The sequence below is a fragment of the Colius striatus genome, chromosome 1 (assembly GCF_028858725.1).
Source record: "Colius striatus isolate bColStr4 chromosome 1, bColStr4.1.hap1, whole genome shotgun sequence".
In the NCBI taxonomy this organism is placed as follows: Eukaryota; Metazoa; Chordata; class Aves; order Coliiformes; family Coliidae; genus Colius; species Colius striatus.
This window is the reverse complement of record NC_084759.1, coordinates 59866888-59889259: the sequence shown is the minus strand read 5'-3', so window position 1 is coordinate 59889259 and position 22372 is coordinate 59866888. Positions and strand designations below refer to the sequence as shown.

The 22372-nt window shown below is 40.4% G+C and overlaps 1 protein-coding gene across 2 annotated transcripts in view; it reads right to left on the bottom strand.

Moving 5' to 3' along the window:
• ARHGEF7 (Rho guanine nucleotide exchange factor 7) overlaps positions 1–22372 on the bottom strand; it is a 124349-nt gene that overhangs the window by 50894 nt on the left and 51083 nt on the right. For both annotated transcript variants that reach the window (XM_061996819.1, XM_061996825.1), the window contains exons 5-8: positions 21799–22000; positions 11801–11889; positions 2014–2108; positions 1688–1783 (exon numbers count right to left, since the gene is read on the bottom strand). In XM_061996819.1, coding sequence (XP_061852803.1) covers positions 1688–1783; positions 2014–2108; positions 11801–11889; positions 21799–22000 — 482 coding nt within the window. The remainder of the gene's footprint in view (positions 1–1687; positions 1784–2013; positions 2109–11800; positions 11890–21798; positions 22001–22372) is intronic.

Below are 22372 nucleotides of genomic sequence, written 5' to 3'. Positions count from 1 at the left end.
TTAGGGAGAGGTTAAAAAAAGACACACTGAAAGTCCTGACTGATAATAAGCTAAATATGAGCCAGCAATGTGCCCTCGTGGCCAAGAAGGCCAATGGCATCCTGGATGCATCAAGAAGAGTGTGGCCAGCAGGTCAAGGGAGGTTCTTCTCCTCCTCTACTCTGCCCTGGTGAGGCCTCATCTGGAGCACTGTGTCCAGTTCTGGGCTCCTCAGCTCAAGAGGGACAGGGAAGTGCTGGAGAGAGTCCAGCGCAGGGCCACCAAGATGATCAGGGGAATGAAACATCTTTCATACGAGGAAAGGCTGCAGGAGCTGGGGCTGTTGAGTCTGGAGAAGAGGAGACTGAGAGGAGATCTTATTAACATTTATAAGTATCTAAAGGGTGGGTGTCAGGAGGTTGGGACATCCCTTTTTTCCATAGTAGCTAGCAACAGGACAGGGGGTAATGGGATGAAGCTGGAACACAAAAAGTTCCACATAAATATAAGAAAAAAACTATTTCACTGTTCAGGTGAGGGAGCCCTGGCACAGGCTGCCCAGAGGGGTTATGGAGTCTCCTTCCGTGGAGGTCTTCAAGACTTGCCTGGACATGTTCTTATGTGACCTGATCTAGGTGAACCTGCTTCTGCAGGGCGGTTGGACTAGATGATCTCTAAAGGTCCCTTCCAACTCCTACCATTCTATGATTCTATTCTACGATTCTATGAAATGATGTAAAGATCACTGCTGCCAAAAGAGGTATTTTCTCCTCCATCTAAGACATTCAGTCCTTCTCACAGCCAAGTACTCCCACAGAAGACTGAAACTTAGGTCTAAGCCTTCAGTAGCAATTCAAATTACTAACTTGGCAGAAAACAAGCAAATTTGGATTAGCAAGTTGCCTTAGCTCACTATGTGGTCAAACAAAACCAGAACACAAGCAAGAAAAAAGACACAACTGAGGTTAGAAATAGGAATTACACTTTCAGTAGAGTTTCAACACTAGAAAATTGCCAGGACAACTCATATGTGATACTGTCACTCTCTTTTTTACACCCCCAACTGCTGAGGTCCAAGCTGAAAAACATCCAGCTATGATTTCAACCCTAACCTATAGAAGGAAAACAAGTGTCTTCATCCCCTTCTTTCTGTTCTTCACACTTCCTATATGGTACAGTACAGGCACTGATGCCTTTTTTTTTTTTTTAGCCCATATTGCTCTTTCTGCCTATCCTGCACACCTCTCCCAGCACATTTGGACTACCATCATTGCTCGGGACTGAAGAATACAAACATAAGCATTCTCATATAGTATCTTTCATCCAAGTCACTTATCCCTTCCTCCACTGTTCCATCACAATATAAGCTCCCTTCCCTCTCTCATTTTAAGGAAAGGCTTAACATTATTGCTTCCAAAACAAAAAACACGATTTCTTCTACCACTTACCCACTGGTATGCAATTGCATCATGGAAATTCAAATTGTTTTCAGACCACAACAAAATTCCTGCCTCTGCAATTGCATTTTATGGCCAATATCTATCTGAACAAGCAATCAATGCATTATTCAAACATCTATTTCTGTACTGCTATAGCAACTACCCTTAAAGGGAGAGGAACAAAAATTATGTCAAATAACATACAAGTAAAACAATTAAAAATATTTTCTTTTTAGAATTTCACAGTATCTGGTATGCATAGTACTTACTTGGTGCATTCTTCTAAAGACTGTACAAGCATTTGCTGGAAAGAACTTATTTCTTCCAGGTTTCCCATTAAGTATGAAGTATTTGCAGAGTTCAGCCTGGAGCCAAAGTAAATAAAAGGTGTTTAGGTTTGCAGTTATTGACTAATTGTGCTTTAATAAAACTTACAAAATTCTTACTGGCAAACTGAATAAAGGTAAGTCCACCTCAAGAATCTCATAGTCCACACAAGAAAATGCACATTGACACTGAAATTTTGACCATGTAAGAACCCCCTCCCCAATACACAGTAGATACCAAGCTTAAATTAATAAACAAACTCACATACTTTTCACTGGCTTGTAATGGTCGCAGGTAGTTTGAAAGCATTGTTTGTAGCTCCTTAGCATATTCATTTTCTGTTTCTAATATATTTTGTAGCACCTACAATAAATGACAGTTGCTAATTGGTATTTTTTAAGAGATACTTCAAAACGTTCAAATCAACACCAGTTTTAGAACATACTGATATTTACTCAGCGGTAGGAAAACTTAAATGAGTGTTCCTACATTAAAAAAATATAAATGTCATCAAGAAAGCATTGAATACTATAAACATGCATGAAATTCACAGTGAAAAATACCACTCACACAGAGCCATCCTTTAGCCAAATACAGAAAAAAAAGTCATAAGCCGACAGGGATTTCACTACACTTAAGATTTTTACTGTATAATTTGAGAGCTATACAGAGGACTCTTCCAAAGATAGGGGTAATTATTGCTTTTATGCACTTCAGAATTGTCCAAGATCAGAGGTTGGTAAAGCACAAAAGTTGTAAGAAACTAACAATTAGTGTTGTTTTCTCAGTCTCAATTACAATACATTACAAGTAATCCTGCTAGCAAAGTGATAACTTATTCAGACGTGCTGTTCTATCGAGAAAGTCTAAGTATTAACAGATTGACGTGTATCAAACAACTGCCAACTTTACTTAGCAATGTGATTAGCATTATTGCAAGCTCTTTAAATGGGTCTGCCTAACCCTCCACTGGGAGTGCAATAATATACACTACCACGAGAAAATTACAACAGATTCTGATGCAAAGCCAAGAATTTTATGAAATACAGCACACATTTGTATTTTTGGCTGAATATAAATCAAACAACTGGAATACTCCCAAATATGTAGAAGAAAATATTTTACTGAGCCATCTCCTGGGAGCTTGCTTTAGGATATCCTCCAATGTATTCACATCAAGTTCTACTGTGCTTCTAAGTTGGCAAATTATTTTGTGCCTCCAGAAAATTGTTAATTTAGCAAGAGAATCATCAGAATTAAATGTAGTTCAATGAACATAGCCAAGCTTTGAAAACTTTTTGCTATTCACTGGTCATAAGCCACACCACAAACCTTCTCATTTTGCTACATGCCATATGTGTCAAGCCTACAGTAATATCTCATTTCAGCATTTATAGTAACGACTGTAATTGAGTGCATTATTCACTGTTGTAGTCAATACTCTTTCTTAGGAAATAAGAAAAGCCATTCATTCCTAAATGCAAACCTGATGAAATAACTTTAAATAGTTCAGCATGTCAATGAAGAATTCACTGTTCCTCTCATTGGTGTCACTGATTCTGCTTATTTCTTGAATGCTTCTATTCATTTTGAGAGAAGGAGAAAGACCACTTTTGAGTTCACTCTTTTGTTAGAAATCTGAATCCTGAACTGAAGATTAAAATGTCTCCATTCTCTGCTAAACACTATGATAGAAGAATGTCACAAGCGAAGTTATGGCTAACTGTGAAACTACAGCATAAAGTAAAACATGAACACAAAATTTTTTTAGAAGGCTAAGTTTCTTCTTATCACTTAGATCAGAAAAAAAATAATTCCATTGATCACAACACCAAACTCCGTATTCTCCTTTGCATATGTGGAACAAAGTCAATTGTCAGAATGGAAACATAAAATTACTTAGGATTCACAAGGTTCAAAACTAAACGCAACATCAGTCTTCTCCAGTATGGCTTTGCTACAAAAAACTCCCAGTTCAAAGTCATTACACAGCCATTAGTAGGGAAAAGGAGACTGAAAGCCAAGGACAAAAATTACAGTGTCTTGATGAAGCACCAAACTGCATTAAAAGATATTCAAAGATAAAGATCAATGAATTCGCTAGAGAGCCTGAAAGGCTGCATCGCTGCTTTACTTTCTCAAAGAGTATTTCCGTTCTTTGCTAAAAACAGTCATCTGAAAAGCTTGAAGTAAAACTAATTTAATGTTGGACAACAACGTATTTTCCTGTGCTGGTTTGGATTTTTATTTGAGAATTTCTTCTACAATACGGAGAGTACGGGAACAGAATAAAAACCCTTTTATATGGGAAAGGAGGAGGAAAAAAAGAGAAAGCTTAAAAACTAGAATTAGCAACTTGATAAATTACTGGAAAAAGGAAAATGAATGCAATTGTAAACAAAATTATCCTACAAAACCTCTGCAGAGTACGTAATACTGCTTTGTGTTATTTTAGTACTCCATAGTATTAACACAATACTTCAGATATACACAGTTTTAAACACTTTCCAAGTCACATTAAATCTATTTCGTAAGTAGTTTCCACTGCTTCCAGCATTCTTTTACTCTGTTTATCTTTTAAAGAAAATAATCTTGCTTATATAGCTGTAAAAGATCACTTCTGTGAAATCTTGCATCCTTCCAGCTTGACTTACCTACCTCACCGAGAAGCTATGAGGATTAAATGCTTGGACTGTGCATTGAAGAGATAAGTAGTCAGTATTGCAACTCAGTATTGTGGCACCACAGCACCCTTACACTCCTCGTGTATCCACATCTCGCCTGCATGCTCTAATAATCACCTTTCTTCCCTTTCCAGCTTTCTGGGCGTTCTGGCTGCTGCAAGATCCCATGAGACCTCGAAGACCTTGTTTCCACAACTCCACCACAACATTTGCACAGATAAGATCGGGTACCAAACGAGCAGCATTGAAGTGGCAGCTTTTGCAGTCCGTAACACTGATGAATGGCAGGCACAGACAAGTGAGCTCATACAGCACAAGCGCTCTCAATCACACAGCATGGAAAATTCAAGCATGGTTAACAATTCTGTCACACAAATCCCCAGTCATCTCCTTCCTTAAGGCAAAAACCACCGCCAAAAGGGGATTTAAAATGACCTACACGAAGCTGATTGCCTTCCAAATCAGAGCAAGAAAAGGCAATTTCACAGCTACGCTCAGTCATGATCCTGTAGCACATTCTCATTTCATGGGAGTACTATGGCACTCAACTAAAACATCACATATTTCATCAAAATGGTGATCAATGTGAGAGACTGAGAGATGAACCCCTTAAAAGAAACCCTTGAGAGGAGGAATGTAAAGCACCGCACAAGTATACCATTTCTCAAGGGTCCTCAAAAACTTTTATGAGCTTCAGTAAACACAAACTCTTGACCCAACTTCTAAGTGTGGCCTCAAAATGAGTGCTTATTTTCCATCACTTCTGAAACACCTGAACGAAAAAAAGAGGACATCCAAATACTCATAACATGGAGAAAGTTGTCCACTTCTTTACCTGCTTTTAGAACAGCTACTTAATCTCAAAGTAATTTCCTTGTAAGTGGAGATAACTTTATTTTAGACAAAGTTTTATATTCTCAGAGGTTCTCAAGTAAAAATAAAACTCTGTGCAAGGTCTGCTCTCATCTTCAGGAAATAATCTGCAGCAATATGCCCACTTCTAAAGAAAGTAACAGGTTCCTGAATTACTTCTACATGAAAAATGCTTTGTGCTTGATCATAAGTCTGGTTCACATTACACACTGCTGTAGACTTGTACCATTTTATGGCAGACAAGACCTTGTAGCATTAGTTATTCTCTACTAAATTGCATTTCTGAGCCCAGAAAAAAAAAGCAAACGTAAGCACAATGTGCTGTCTTCTCAGCAACACCTAATGCCAGAGACAGCTAATAAAACATACCGAGATTAGAAAGTATGGGATTTGTGTTACCAACTTCAGATGGAGCTCTGTGAATCCATACAGAACACATTTACAAGGGGGTGAAGAACTGAGGAATGTGGTGATAGCAGTCTTCTCTTTACATTAAGCACTTTTCCCTCAACCTATCCCAGCTCTTCTACCAGAAAGGGAGATTAGGAGCTTCTCCTAATACTTTCTGAACTTCCTCTGAACTGCCCTTGGATTTTGTCCTCAGTCCAATGAATGCACCCACACGTGCTGCCTGCACCTGCACGAATCTTCCCCTAGGAAAAACCGTGATAAATAATCGTGATGTTCACAGAGTCTCGGCACATACCTGTACACTGGGAACATAGCCACAACTATCCCAGAGTATTAGCCTCCAATCACACTTGGTTGTCAAGATATCTTTTAATGCAGATTTGAACACTTTTTAACTTGAGCTATATCCTTTTACCTACCAGTTGCAAAAGCTTTATTTGGAGCTGTTCTGTTTTCATCTTATGGGCTCAATTTTGCTGTTGGTACAGAATGATGATAAGACTTAAAGCATAGAAGTCTCACAGAATCACAGACTGTTAGGTGTCAGAAGGGACCTCTACAAATCCTCCAGTAGATTCACCTCGATCCGGTCATGCAGGAACATGTCCAGGCAGGGTTCGAATCCAGACACAGAGACTACACATCCCTGGGCAGCCTGTGCCAGGGCTCCCTCACTCACAGGAAAGAAGTTTTTCCTTAAGTAGAACTTTCCATGTTCCATCTTTTGTCCATTACCCCTAGTCTTGTCACTAGACACTACAGAAGTGTTGCCCCATCCTCTTGACAAACACCTTTAAAATACTTGTATTAATGAGGTCCACTCCTCTGCCTCCTCTTCCCCATGCTGAACAGTCCCTCAGTTCCCACAGCCTTTCCTCATATGAAAGATGTTCCATTCCCCTGATCATCTTGCTGGCCCTGTGCTGGACTCTCTCCAGCAGTTCCCTGTCCCTCTTGAGCTGAGCAGCCCAGAATTGGACACGAGACTCCAGATGAGGCCTCAGCAGGGCAGAGTAGAGGGGGAGAAGAACCTCCCTTGACCTGCTGGCCACACTCTTCTTGATGCATCCAGGATGTCATTGGCCTTCTCGGCCATGAGGGCACATTGCCGGCTCATGGTTAGTTTATTGTCAACCAGGACTCCCAGATCCATCTCTACAGAGCTGCTCTCCAGCAGGTCGACCCCCAGCCTGTACTGGTGCATGGGGTTGTTCCTTCCCAGATGCAGGACTCTGTGCTTGTCCTTGTTAAACCTCATGAGGTTCCTCTCTGCCCAACTCTCAAGCTGTTTGAGATCCTGCTGAATGGCAGCACAGCCTTCTGGGGAATCAGCCAGTCCTCCCAGTTTGGTGTCATCAGATAACCTGCTGAGGGTACACTCTGTCCCCTCACACAGGTCGTTGATGAAGATGTTGAACAAGACTGGCCCCAGAACTGATCCCTGTGGATCTCCACTGGCCACAGGCCTCCAACTTAATTCAGTGCCACTGATCATCACGCTCTGGGCTCTGTCATTCAGCCAGCTCTCAATCCACCTCACTGTCCACTTGTCTGAGCCACACTGTCTGAGCCTTTCGATGAGGATGTTGTAGGAAACAGTGTCAAAAGCCTTACTGAAGTCAAGGTAGATGACATCCACTGCTGTCCCCTCATGCCATCATAGAAGGCTATCGGGTTGATCAAGCAGGATTTCCCTTTGGGGAATCTGTGTTGACTTCCCCGATAACCATGTTTTCCTTCATGTGTTTTGAGATGGCATCCAGAATGAGTTGTTCCATCACCTTTCCAGGGATGGAGGTGAGGCTGACTGGCCTGTAGTTTCCCGGTCATCCTTCTTGCCTTTTTTCAAGTTGGAGTGACATTGGCCTTCCTCCAGTCCTCAGACACCCTTCCAGTCCTCCACGATCTTTTGAAAATGATGGAGAGTGGCTTAGGAATAACATCAGCCAGCTCCCTCAACACTTGTGGATGCATCCCATCAGGTGCAATAGATTTCTGGGTGTTAAGCTTGCCCAACAGGTCTCTAACCTCATCCTCCTAGGCAAAGTCTTTGCCTTCTCTGCATCCTCTGTCACTGGGACACCATCATTGTTCATCAGTAGGGTTCACATTCCCCCTGATCTTCCTTTTGTTGCTAATATATTTGAAAAAGCCCTTCCTGTTTTCCTTTACTTCCTTTGCCAGGTTTAATTCCAAAAGGGCTTTAGCCCTCCTCATTTTGTCCCTGCATACTTTGGCAATGTTCCTATACTCTTCCCAAGCAATCCAGCCCTTTTTCCACCTTACATAGATTTTTGATTCATCCACAGAGGCTTCCTGCCTCTTTTTCTTGCTTTTCTGCTTGTGTACACACCAATCTTGGGCTTGAAGTAAGTGGCACTTGAAGACCAACCAGCTCTCTTGGGCACTCGTACTATCTAGGATCTTATCCTATGAGATCCTTCCAAGCAGGTCTTTGAAGAGGCCAAAATCAGCTCACCTGAAATCCAAGGTCACGATCCTGCTTGGTCTCCTGCCTCTTCCACACAGGATCTTGACCTCTATCACCTCATGGCCACTGCAGCCAAAGTTGCTGCCAACCTTCACATCCCCAACCAGACCTCCTTTATTTGTTAGCACAAGGTCAGGTCTGCATCTTATGTATTAAGACCAAACAAAAACTCAACTCACAAGTTAAACTGTTTTCACTTCACTGAATGGCACTGCCATTTGTCTTAACCTACAAGTAAAAATCATTACATATTTAATAATTATTAAAACCAATTATCTTATAGTGATATTGCCATGAGAAGCACTTAGTATTTTTTAAGAAAATCTGGATACAGGATAATCTCATTTAGGTTTTAAGCATAACAGTAAAACCTTAGTTCTCTGGAACAAAGCACACACTACAGCACAGCTTCTCATTCTCTAAAGAAAATAAACTGGTGAGCTTAAAAAAAAACAACAAACAAGCAGTAGGGATATTTGTCACACCATGGAAAAAAGTGAAACCAAAACAATTATCTGATTAATAGAAGAGAGAATTAAAAACACTAAGGCCAGTATTCTCATTCACTATACATATTAGTATATGAGCTAGTCATTTCTGTTGTGTCCTGTCCCCATCCCACCCTCTGCAACATAATTTATCATCAATAGTTAATAAATAGCTAGCAATGGGAAATCTTATTAGATCAGTTTAGTGCATCAGGAAAATTGCAATAATATTGCAGTAAATTGAAAAATAACCTGATTCCAAAAGCAGGTTATGATGGTCATCAGTCTCACCACTTATATTTTTAAACAAATGTCAGTTTAGCAAGGAGCAGCTTTTGCTTGGTAACAGGGGGAAGGGGTTGCAGTGAAGATCTGGTAAAGAGTTTGTGGACTCTCTCCTGGCTCCTGGGTTCACACCCACCTCCAGCCCAGCTGGGCCAATCTGGCGCCTCTGCGATCACTATTTAGGGAGGGGAATTTGAATTGCTGGCAGGTGTAAGAGTGATACAAGATGGAGTCAACCACAAGGATCCTACAGTCAGACAAGGAAGAAGGAAGGAGAAGCAATAGACCAGAGACCCCTCTGCAAGCTGTGGTGAGAATGCAGGCTGTACCCCTGCAACCCATGCAGGCTCATGGCAGGACTGAGAGCCACCAGCAGCTCCATGTGAGTGCACCTGGACGGGCGAGGGACTGTGTGGGGAGACAGCCATGGCCCAGGCCGTGCTGGAGAGCCTGTGAGCCGCAGAGCAGACCCACACGAGAGGCAGAGAGGAGCTGCAGCCTTTGGAATAAATGCGCGTCAGAGCTGCCCTGTGTGTGAGGTACCCCATGGACATGCAGAGAGGACTGGTGCAGAGCCCACTGCCCTGAGGAGGGACAAATGGCAGAAGCTATCAGATACAGACTGACTGAAATCCCCACTCCCTGCCCTCCTGGGCCATTCATGGGGGGAGGAGGTAAAAACACCAGGATCAGGGCTCTGGGCCCAGGAAGAGGGGAGGGGTGGGGACAAGGTGTTCTTAAAGGGCTGGTCAGACTCTTCATGATTGTACTACTCTGTGTTGTTTTATTTTGGTTATGTTGTGGGGTTTTAAGGTTATGTTTTAGTTGGTGTTGGATTAAATTATTTTCTGTTTTCTTCCCCAAGCCGAGGAGCCTGCTCTGTTCTGTCCTGAACCTTAAGCAGCAATTAAGCTCTCCCTGCCCTTTGGCAATCCTCAGGTCTTTGGTACTTGAGGCTAATCATGGTCTTTTGTTCCCTGATGGGCCTAAAACAGGACAACAAACTACTTAAAAACCTAGCTATGGCTATCTATTTCCAAAGCATATAATAACTTGAGTCTCCCTAGATTATGGTAATAGGTTATCCAGGGAATAATCATAAAAAGCACACAAGCCAAAGGTGATATTTCAAAATTATAGGGCGTTTTATAATTTAACTATGGTTTTAGGCAAACTCAAACATTTATTTCCTATTATTTTCACTGAAGTACACTATCAACCCCAAAAATTCCTGTATTACTCTTATCAATTAAAACATGCAAGCACAAGATTCAACTAATTTTCAACACAATCAAACTGGAGTTTTACTCAAGCTGAAACTAAACAGCTACAGTTCTTACTTTTCATCATGTTAAGATCTATCAGGGAAATGTATTGACCACTGACTTTAAACAAAAAGAATACTAAAACTCGAACAAACCAACTCAAATACACACTCCCCTTCCCCTGAAAAAAATCTGAAGGACTGGTGTTGAAGAGATCTGCCAATTTATTTTCATTAAAAATCCAACACAGTTGCCAATTAAACTTAAGTAAGAGCAGTGTTCTGCCCAGTGAAGGAACTAAATCCTCTCGCTTTCACTTCAGCTCACTTGTATTGAAAAACAAACTTTAGCATTAAAACAATATCTGAGAAGACATATTTGCTACTACACACTACAGCAGCTTTCAAAAAAAAAGAAAATTAAGAGATATGGTGGAAAAGAAAAATAACATGAAAAACTATCTGACATTTTATTGCTCAATGTACCACAGTAAGATCCTTACTTCCTGCCGTTTAGAAGGGAGGTTTGACTGCACATGTATTTTCCCCTGTGACTAGCCAGTGTACGATAAACAGCCAAAGAATTGCAGCTCTCCCTTTGCTATCAAATTATGGCTACCAACCGAGGCGCCACGCAAGCTGGCGGGGAGGAAGGTTGCTTCATTGTTTTCCAGTAGGAAACTACCCACAAAACAGCTCTGTTCTTCCAGGTTATTCATGCCACAATCACAAAAGATGAAAGCACAGAACAATGCCTTATGATCCCTTCTAAAAAATGACAAGTGAAAAACAATGACAGCTGCTTCAAAGCGAAGGGAAAGAACCCTTGTGTTTTGGTTTTACACCAGCAGGGAGCAGTAGTTAACGAAACAGTAAGATGCTTTTCACTTCCCCAACATATCTACTACTGCTAGTAAATAAAGGATTCTCAAAATGGTTACAGCACTTGTTTAAAGACAGGATTTCTTATGTTTCTCGTATGCATCTATTAAAGATGTCTGAGTAAGTGAAGAAATGCTGAGGGTGTGTCAAAGGTTGTCTCTTGTGGATAGATTTCCCAACAAAAGTGGTATAAACAGTGTAAGAAAGAGATTCCCTAAGTTATAATTGAGTAGATTAACAAGCACGAATACGAAGGAGGCAAATTCTTTCAAAATGTTCAGTCTCTAGTTCAACAAAAATTATGAAAACGGTTTTAATCCTTTTAACACAGCAAGATCTCATTAACTAATTGAGACTGAGGAAGACTGATGGCACATTGGTGGGGAGGGGGGAGAAAAGGGAAATTAATAATTAGCAAGGCAAATAAAACAAGCCTAATATATTACATAAACGTCAACTATTCACTTAGACTATAATTCCACATCATGCTTAAGAAGACCTACCTATGATACTCTATTAAAATTATTTTTTTAATATGAGAATTTGCCAAAAACCCCTGTCTAGTTTTGGCACTAAGGCTCTGACAAGACTGACATTTTTTGTGCACGTAAGAGCATTTAATTAAATGATGTTCTACTGTATATAACAGCTTATATGGAGGAAAAAGGATCACTCACCACATTGTAATAGCTTTTGTTAATTGCAGATGTATCAAAGCCTTTAGGTGGACTCTTCAATGTACCTGATTTGGGGGAGACTGGTTTTTCTGAAACATAAGATATTTTTGGATCAATGGAGTGCAATTTCATAGCTCAACACTAGAGGTCAAACAAACTGTTTTGAAATATTTCTCATTATCTACAGTGGAAAATAATGCTTCACTGAGAAATATACATACTCATGCTTGAAATTATTGGTGAAGAATTAAAATGGTTCATATGTTCACAATGAACAAAACTTTAGCCTCAATGAAGGCAAAAAGAGAACTCCTTTTCCTGGAACCATAAAGTCAGTTAATAAAGTTAGCTTTTCCAAAGTTATCTTTCAAAACCAAAATTCTATCACACACTGCAATTAAAAAAACCCATCAGGCATTTCCAAACACTATACATACTTTCAAACAAAAGCAGTATTAAGTTTTAATATCAATTTACCAAACTCAGTACAAGCAAGTAAACAATCAAAAGCTGAACCTACCAGAAGTGAGACATTACACTCAGTTGGGTTGAAACAGAAATCAAAACACTACACAAGTACCAGAGTGACTTACCAGATGCCTATCCCAGCAAATTATTTTTTAAAACAAATTATCTTCTACTGTTAAATGAAGCAAAAGAATAAAGATGCTTGTGCACTTGGGAACAGATTCCATCATAACAATCAACGCAATCCTTCCTATAATCTCATAGTGAATCTAATCTACTATTGGTGATGCACATGCTTCCTGGAAGGACAATGTACAATCTGCAAGATCAAAACCGTATTCCTGAGAGTTATCCAAGACTCCCAGAATGGAGAGGTACAGAAAACACACTGCTAAAGCCTCCTCCGCTGTTCCTCCAAATCAGAGAGGAGCAAAGATATGGGGATCAACAATCAAAAGCATCATGCTGTACGGTGGAGAAACGTCAAGTAAGACTTAGAGCATCTCTTTTTGACCTCTCATACTTACTTTTGCAAAAATCAACTGATAATGCTTGTGAGACTATCACGACATTAAGGTGTTTTCAATCGTTGTCTTAAATAAGTAGTCATGTGTAACACGCAAATTTCAAGTAAACATTTGAGTATTTGGTATTCATACAATAAAATGGCAAATTGACAAAAAACCAAAAAAAACCCATAAAGAAGACATACTTAATAAAAGTTTTATCTTTATTTTAAAAGCAAGATCCTGTTTCAAACACATCTTAATAATGATATATGAATAATTTAACTCTAGTTTACCTGATACTTCAGGCCACTAAGAATAAATTATGCAAGTCCCAGATACAGACCTGCATTTCTAGAAGCCCAGTTAGACAAGCTATGGGAAATCTCCACGGACAATAAAGCTGAAATAGCATCCTAAACAGAATAGCCTCTGCTGGATGCTATCCTGGGTAATTTAGTGCTCCTTCAGGCTTCCCAGTTGCTGCCCCATGGATACTCAGGCAATCTGACTACAGATGCAGGCTACCCTTTTGTCTCCAGTTCCAACAGCACCTGAGTCTTTAGCAAACTTCATAAGGAGCAGCTCAAGCCCCAAGAGAACACAAGTGTTATTACCTTTAAGGGGATTTTCTCTGTACTACACTGGAGCTTCCTTCAAAAAAGCTGTTCTAAAAATAAAAGTATGGTCTTAAAACTGCCAAACATGGGCAAAAACATTTCTCTCTACCATGTTCAGAGATGACAGCGAAACCCTTTTGGTTAATATCTCCCACTCACATCCCCCAAGTCAGCTATAAGGCGGCAGACAGCACAAAAAACATCAGTCCTGGCACTTATTCATCTGGGAACAGTGATGCTGCTCTCAGACATCAGCCCTGAAGTACATATCTGCTCTGCTCTACAGTCAAGCAATTCCAAATGACAGGACTCCTCCCATTCCCTTAGAACAAACCATAAGCCCAAGCAGATTTGTCATCAAACACCGAGTGTGAAAGAATCACCTAAGGTCACGTCACATGTACAGCTACTCATTTATATATTCATACATATTGCTATTAATTTATGGGACAATTTGTTTCTTCGTACTGAATGATGAAAATAACGTAGTTTATAAAACTTAGTAATTTGCTTTTATCCTCTGTGGAAGCTCTTGACTTATCCTACAATTTACAATAACTTCCAGGTTCACCAAATACCTAAAGGTTATTTAAACATTGTGAAAGGAGAAACCAGTTATTTAAGGAAAAATGTAAATACTTGTCACTGAATTTTATCATAATACAGATGTCTGAATTTGTTAATCTGAAGAAAGTAGGCTGGTCATAGAAATCTGGCCCTTCTTCCAGCTACTTTATAACCTTAAAGGGTGTAAAAATACATCTCTCTCCCTAACTATTTTTTCTCCTAAGCTGGCAAAGAAAGCTGGAGGGTTTTTTTGTTGAAGTAGTCGTTCATACTACCAGCTATTCTGTTGATTTGGTTATCCAGAGACACACAACCAAACTCAGATGTGACAGGACACAACAGTCACACATTCAGATAATTCTGTCTGAAAAGCCACAGTCAATATCCAGCTTTTAAAATGCAAAGGCCCTTTCTATTGTAGAAACACAGAATTAGACACAGAAAATCGGTCCAGCTGTCTATCATGTCTGGTATTCTGCCTCCAAGCACTGCCTTGCTTCACAAGGAGAAATAAACAGCCTTGCTGCAATTAGCTTACTGCACAATGCATTATACACAAGAAAATCCTGGTCTTGCACACAAGAAATTACTTTCTTAGCATAAACAAAAGTATTATTTATCATCCTTCATGATAGAACACTAAAGTACTTTTGCAAACATATAGCAAGTGCAAACACATTTCAAGCAGATGTCACTCCCATTCAGCATACTAGGAATACGTACAGGTCTTACAGGTCCACAGCTTTTTGTAACATTAGCAAAACCCTGGCACCTTGCTCATTCTAACATAAAAGCTTTGTTTCTCAAATTAATGGAAGACAGCAACCCGAGCCAGACATCAAGTTTCCTAAAACAGAAGATTCTTCCCTTCTCCCTGCTTTTCACCCAGTCATAATGTGAATTTGTTAACCTTAACACTCAAAACACAATGGAAACGTAAACAGCCTACAACTAAATCCAAAACAAACAATCATTTGCTCAAGTGCTGGAAGACTTGAGCTATTGACTGAAACCAAGAGTTAAGTTACCACTATCAGTTTCTTTGCTGATCCATGTATTATATTCAATTGCACTCAGCAACACTTGATAGTGCTTGGAAGTGTCCAATGGCTGCTGATAAACCAGATCGAATTCACTTAACAGATAGTCTTTGGATAGAGAGTGAGGCTGGCACAGGCTTCTTAACATTAGTCTTCCAGCAAATAATTATTCTCAGCAGATGCAAAACAACTTAGAACATTACTTCTGTAATTTTTCCCTACATAGTACATAAAGTGCCATTAACTCTCTAAAAGGAAGTTATCTCACCCTCTATGAACCTAAGTGGCTCTAAAGGATAATTTAACTTATCTTTTCCAATATTTTGTTTTATTCTATTTTCATTTACATGCAAGTAATTATTTTGCCTTAAAATTAATTGTCATTTCTCACCTATCTTCTGTCATGTCTACAGTTTGTATCATATTTGTTTTCATGCAACAGTGTACTTCAAACTACTCCACAAAACACTCCTTCAGGATATTTTACAAAAGCGGTTCAACCTTTCTGCTGTAAGAACATCATTGGGTGTTTCTGCCATTACATGGTGCATAAACTAGATGCAAAGATTTGATCTGGGCTACAGTATGGTAGGAAGGATGGGCCAACTAAGACACCAAAAGCTAACGTGGTTCCTAGTAGTGAAGTGCTACTACAAGCAAGCTCTGTCTCCCTGGACTACAAGTTCAACACTGTGAGGGCAGACCTAAGCTTGTTCCCAGTTCTCAAGCTGCCTCAGGCATTGCTGTAACACGCGCTGTTCTGCAACATGGATGGTACCAACACTTCCTCCCTTGTAGTATTGTAGAAAAACACTTGGTAAGATAACAAAATATCTCTCAAAGCATACATGACTGGAGAGAAGAAAACTAGCATTCTTGGGTTTTCTTTTTTTGCCCCCATCAAAAGCTGTAAGTGCAGCTGTCCTCTCACATACCACAGAATCACAACAGCAGATACTCTTCCACTATACTTTTACAAAATCAGTGTGGGAAAAGGCCAATTTTATTTTGAATAGCCAACAGGGGAAGCACTAAGGCTATAATTTGTACTGAGCCTGATACTGACATATCTGTCAAGAAAGCAAAACAGAAGAGGGGCTTGGACAGCAATGACACACATTTCTGTGAAGAATTAGAATAAATTTTGTGACATATCAGACCTAATTTTTCAAAGTTATACTCCCTTCTGTGTAATCTCACACCCTTTAAATAGATTACATTTTGATAAAACCCAGCGAGTACTCACATGATTTTTTTAAAACTCTAATTAACATCTGACAGTAGCTAAACAAGCACATCCCATTCTAGCCAACTGCTTTTCTTTTCATTGCAAGGGAACTCACAAAACTAAGTCTCCAAATCTCTCTACTGTGAGACATAGAAGCAGCAGTGTAAGCAACAAAACTCCGCCTACACCTTCACCCCTCCCTGCTGTTTATGTAAGAGGGGAAAAAAAGCACCACGCTGTCAAATATCTAACAAGTCTATGGAGTATAAATCTTTTACCCTCTGTCATGTGTAACAGTACAGCAGAATGAAAATAAACTCCTCTCCTTTCAAAGTACTTCTCAACTAGCAAAGAATATTTGAAAAAAAGGCAAGATGTTACAGGGTTCAAAAGGAAAATGAAAACACGTGCACAGGGAGGGAGAGAGAAACAGACAACATTTCTGATCCTTACAGTGTAAGCACATACCTGAAAGAGAACTACTACTACATTTTTTAATTTTATGGATAAGTCAGATCATTAGTACGACCATTTCAAACAGATAAGACTTTTCCCCTTGGACTGGGGACAGACGGAGAATAAACACATCCTCAGAAGCAAACTATTTTCCATCTCAGTCTTGAGACTCTAAACTCAAGAAGTGTCAACCAGTCTAATGAAGACTAGCAAAAAAGAGCACAGGCACAAGAGTATAGAGACTACCAATCCATAAATATAATGTACAACTCTACATGTAACTCTGCAGCTACCTGAAGAGAGACTGTAGTGAGGTGGGGGTTCGTCTCTCCAGTAATGACTGATAGGACAAGAGGAAATGCACTCAAGTTGTGCCAGGGGAGATTTAGATTGGAAATAAGAATTTTTTCACTGAGAGGGTTGTTAAGCGCTGGCACAGGCTGCCCAGGGAGTCACCATCCCTGGAGATATTCCAAAAGTGCATAGACGAGGTGCTGAGGGACATGGTTTAGCTTGGTTTGGCAGTGCTGGATTTTATCTTAAAGTATTTTCCAATAAAACGATTCTATGATTCTATAGATTAAGCTTCTCATGAACACCCACTAGTCATCGACGTAACTTCAGAGCTTTGTGTTAAACAGCATTATACGCCTGTTTCAACAATGACAGGGGAACAAATTAAGTCCAATCTCGGGATGCAGTGATGATGTACTTTGATACTTAAAGAATTATTACATGAAAGTGCTTTTTCTGCCACCTACAACATCATCCACCAAGCATATATTAGTTGAGAAGAGAAATGCTTACAACAAGTTTAATAGAAAAAAACAAGCTAAATAAGTAAAATGACAACAGTGAACATAAAAACATGGGTTAAAAAAGGATTCCCGCTAGTGACAATGTAAGGAGAAAAGGCTTACAAGAATGTCAAGTCCTTTAAAAATTAGAAGCACCTCCAAGGAAGAACAGGAGAAGTAGCTGCAAATTGACATCAAATACTACCATTATCTCAAACAACAAGTAGCAAAAGCAACTAGAGGAAGTAAGGTCAACACATGAAATACAACTAACATGGACTTCAAGGTAGGAACAAAAAAATATTCCATGGCATACATACATCAAGGGGGAAAGCTGATCTTCAATTCAATAGAGATATTAGCAGACATCAAGAAGCTCTTAATGTCATGCTTCTACAGTTCCTCCATCCTCATTAGGAAAAGGTCAACTACAGACAACTCAAACACATACTTACAAAGACGTAAGAGCAGGTTAAAACTAGTATTTTGATAAATTAAACAGTACCTACTGTGCTGATTTGGCAGTAAGAGAATTAGCTACATTCGTGTTTGAAACCTCAGAGGTTAAGTGAAGGTCGATAAAGGCCAAACATAGTAATTGTCTTTAGAAAGAAGAACAGAGAAAGCTAGACCACTACAGGTCAGTCGTTTTAACTTTGTAATATTAGTAAATGCACATAAAACAATGAACTCAAATCCCTGCAGAGGGGAAAAGCACAGGTACACACTCCTTTCCACAGAAGTAACTGAGTATACTAGAGCACACTCCAAGAACACAAGAAGTCTTGCATAAGCCTTTGTAGCACAGAGAACATGCCTGTACAGCAGAGGGAAGAGAATAGCTTAGCAGAAAAACTCTTCTGATGGTGAGATGTGAAAGTTAAACCAAGGACTGGGGACTAGAAGTAGTTCATCTCAAGCACCAGGAATTGGACAGAATTGCATGGAAAGAATCAAACTATAGTTAGTACCAACCTCAGTCCCACAACTTGTTGGCTTTCCTATTCAGGAAAATTACTTCACTCAAGCAAGGTATTCTTCAAAAAAACCCAGAAAAGAAAAAAAAAAAACCACAAAGAACCACCACAGCTGAGAGCAGCTCTGTAGAGAGAGACCTGGGAGCCCTGGTTGATAATGAACTAACCATGAGCCAGCAATATACCCTCGTGGCCAAGAAGGCCAATGGCATCCTGGGATGCATCAAGAAGAATGTGGCCAGCAGGTCAGGAGAGGTTCTGCTCCCCCTCTACTCTGCCCTGGTGAGGCCTCATCTGGAGTCCTGTGTCCAGTTCTGGGCTCCCCAGTTGAAGAGGGGCAGAGAACATCTGGAAAGAGTCCAGTGCAGGGCCACCAGGATGATCAGGGGACTGGAACATCTTCCTTACAAGGAAAGGCGACAGAACCTGGGGCTATTTGGTCAGGGGAGACTGAGGGGAAATCTTATTAATATTTACAAGTATATAAATGGTGGATGTCATGAGGTTGGGGCATCCCTTTTTTCTACTGTATTTGGTGACAGGACAAGGGGTAATGAGACGAAGCTGGAACACAAGAAGTTCCATTTAAACATACAAAAAACTATTTCACTGTTCAGGTGAGGGAGCCCTGGCACAGGCTGCCCAGGAAGGGTGTGGAGCCTCCTTCCTTGGGGGTCTTCAAGACCCACCTGGACATGTTCTTGTGCAACCTGATCCAGGTAAACCTGCTTCTGCAGGGGGGTTGGACTAGATGATCTCTAAAGGTCCCTTCCAACCCCTACCATTCTATGATTCTGTGATTCAGGTGCTGGCAACTTCTGGCTCTGATATATTGACTGTTAGCAGCTACTCCCATTCTGGAGCTTAAGTGCTGATCCAGAAAAGGAGATAGAAAAGATCAAATCTGATAAAATCCAAACAAGACCTCTGCAGCAATTTTTTAAGATGAATAATGATGGGATAAGAGTTATCATGGCTGAAAGAGACTGTACAACACTACATGCAAGAAAAAGAGGCTTCAGAAATTGTTTTTGTGATTAACCACACCTGAGAGGTCTCTTAAGAACACTGAAGCTAAGTCTTATATCACAACAGTGTCTTAGAGAACCTAGTTGAAAATGACAACTAAGGTATACATCTAAGACTCTAGCTTTCTACAAGACCAGATTGTAGACAGCAAACCAAAGAAGAAAGTAAGACAGGGCAACTGGAGGGGAAAAAATAAGTTTAAAAATGCTGTTTTATCCTCACAATTTCACTTTGCAACTATGCATCTGTAGTGGTTTTGCCTGGGCCAGGGTTTTTGGTAGCAGGGAAAGCTACAGCGGTGGCTTCTTTATATATCTGACAGAAGCTTCCCCTGTAGCTGACAGGGCCAATGCCAGCCAATTATAAGATGGATTCCACAGCTTATCAAGGCCTGCTCAATTAGTGACTGAGGTAACACCACTGTGAGTAAAGTATTGGAAAAAGGGAAGAAGTTGCTGCACAGATGCTAAACTGCAGCAGGAGCAGAAGGGAGTGAGAATGTGAGAACATCTGTGGAGACACCAACGTCAGTGGAGAAGGAAGGGGAGGAAGTGCCCATGCACTAGAAGAAAGACTCCCCTGTGATCTGTGTTGAAGACCCTAGTGAGGTGGCTGCCCCCTTCATGCAGTCCATTGAAGACCACGGGGAAAGAGATCCACTCACAGCCTGTAGAGGATCCCACATCAGAGCTGTGACTCTGTGAGAAGCCCACCCTCGAGCAAGTTCCTGGTAGGACTTTGGGAGCCCATGGAGAGAAGCAGCCCACACCAGAGCAGGTTTGCTGTCAGGACTTGTGATCCTGTGAAGGACTCAGGCTGGAGCAGTCGGTACTTGAAGGACTGTTCTCCCTGTGGATGACCCACGTTGGGGCAGGGTGTGAAGAGCTGTCCCTGTGGGATACCCCATGCTGGGACAGTTCACCAAGAACTGTAGCTCATGGGAAGGACTCATGTTGAAAAAGTTTGTGGAGGATTGTCTCCCGTGGGAGAGAACCCCACATTGTAGCAGTGGAAAGTGTGATGAGGCTTCCTTCCCTTGAGAAGAAGCAGTGGCAAAGTCCATCTGTAATGAACTGACCATAACCCCCATCCCCCACTCCACTGGACAGGGGGAGAAGTGAGGAGGTAGAGTCCTGGGAAGGAGGAAGGTTGAGGGGAGCTATTTTCAGATTTGGGTTTATTTCTCATTTCCCTGCTCTGTTCTGATCATTCATTAATAAATTTCTTCTGAAGTTGAGTCTGTTTTGCATATGACGCTAATTGGTGAGCTATCTGTCTGTCCTTAGCTAACAAACCTCTCATTATACTTCTCTCTCCCCTGTCCAGTTTAGGAGAGGGAGTGACAGAATGGCTTGATGGGCACCTGGCACACAGCCAGGGTTAAACCACCACAGCATCTGTATGGCTGCCAAATAAAAAGTCACGCCAACGATTTTAGCATGACCCAAAAGATGTGTCTTGTCATTGGAGCTGTGACAAGGGAAAGAAAGTAGAGCTTCTTCAAAAATCCCTGGGTACTTTCATTCTATCAGCTTTATCCTTAATCTCTGAAAGTAAGCTGAAACAGAAAAGAGTCCAAAAAAATAAAAGAGATGTCACCCATGTCAAGGGTCTAGTGGATTAAAAAGCAACGTTAGTTCTGATATTCAGTCATGAAGATGACATTTACAGAAGGCACTCTCACTTTATGAAGTTCAAAACAACACTTCAGTGGTAGACTGAAGCCCGTATAAAGGAAACTTGAAGGCACATGAACAATACAGAGGAAAAAAAATTATCTTTCAGAAAACATCGCTACTTTCTACTAGGTTTTGATAGAAATGGGGATTTTTCCTGTGGTTGCTTGCCTCTATGTAATGGGACGAGTTTAGAGATTTTTTTGGTGTGGCTTTTCAGTTTGTTCTGGGAAATTTATTTTGCTTTAAGGTTTTTTTTTTTTTTTTTTTTTAAGAGAGATTTGCAGGAAACCTCTCACTATCTAAACCCAAAACACCAATTCCAAGTACATCAGCATCAGAGCCAAATCCAACATTCTAAGAACTCAGACTGAGGATGTCAGAGCAGTCTGTGACAGAGACAGAAAGACAAGCAAACTGAATGGGAGAGTCTTCTGCATACTTAGTGCTAATTCAGAAGTCCTAGAGCACTCTATATTGTCAACTACGGTGGGGAAGTATGAGTTCTTGAGCATTAATGGATTGCTGAGAATCAAGTTCAGGGAATGCAGCCAAGCTTAAGCATTACAGTTTTTAATGAAACAGCCAACTAGCAGATTCTACACAAAGCAAGAATGTGTGTAAATATGCTCACCATTTGATTTTATTTCTCGTACGTAGTTACTTGGAAACCACCCTGTTTTGCCATTTAGAGTTCCTTCCCACCAGCCTCCTTCTTCCACTCTTGTAACATGAATAATATCTCCTTTTGAGAAAGAAAGTTCATCTTCATTCGTCTGTTGAAAATGAAATTTTGCTCTCACCACTAACTGATGGTTGCTGTTATCTGTCATGTCCTAGTAAGCAAGAATATGAAGAACAGAAAGATCAAGTTAGAGATTGAAACAATTATTCCATGAACAAAACAAAAATATCCATTAAAAAGGGAACAGCCTCTCTGCCCTTCAACTCAGAAGGCAGTAACAGAGCTAATACAATAATAACTTTTACTCTCCCTCTCAAAAAATCAATTTCTATTTCCTATGTACAGTATAAATAACAACAGCTGTATATTTGAGAGGGTTTTTTCTAAAACTGTCTGGGCTAGGAGAAGGACTGAACTGAGTTGACTTCAATTTAATTCTGGATGTAAGTAGAGTTTGAAGATCTTTTTTTTTCCTATAAAAGTTCCACACCTGAACATGCAAGTCTCCACAGCCTGCCAATCG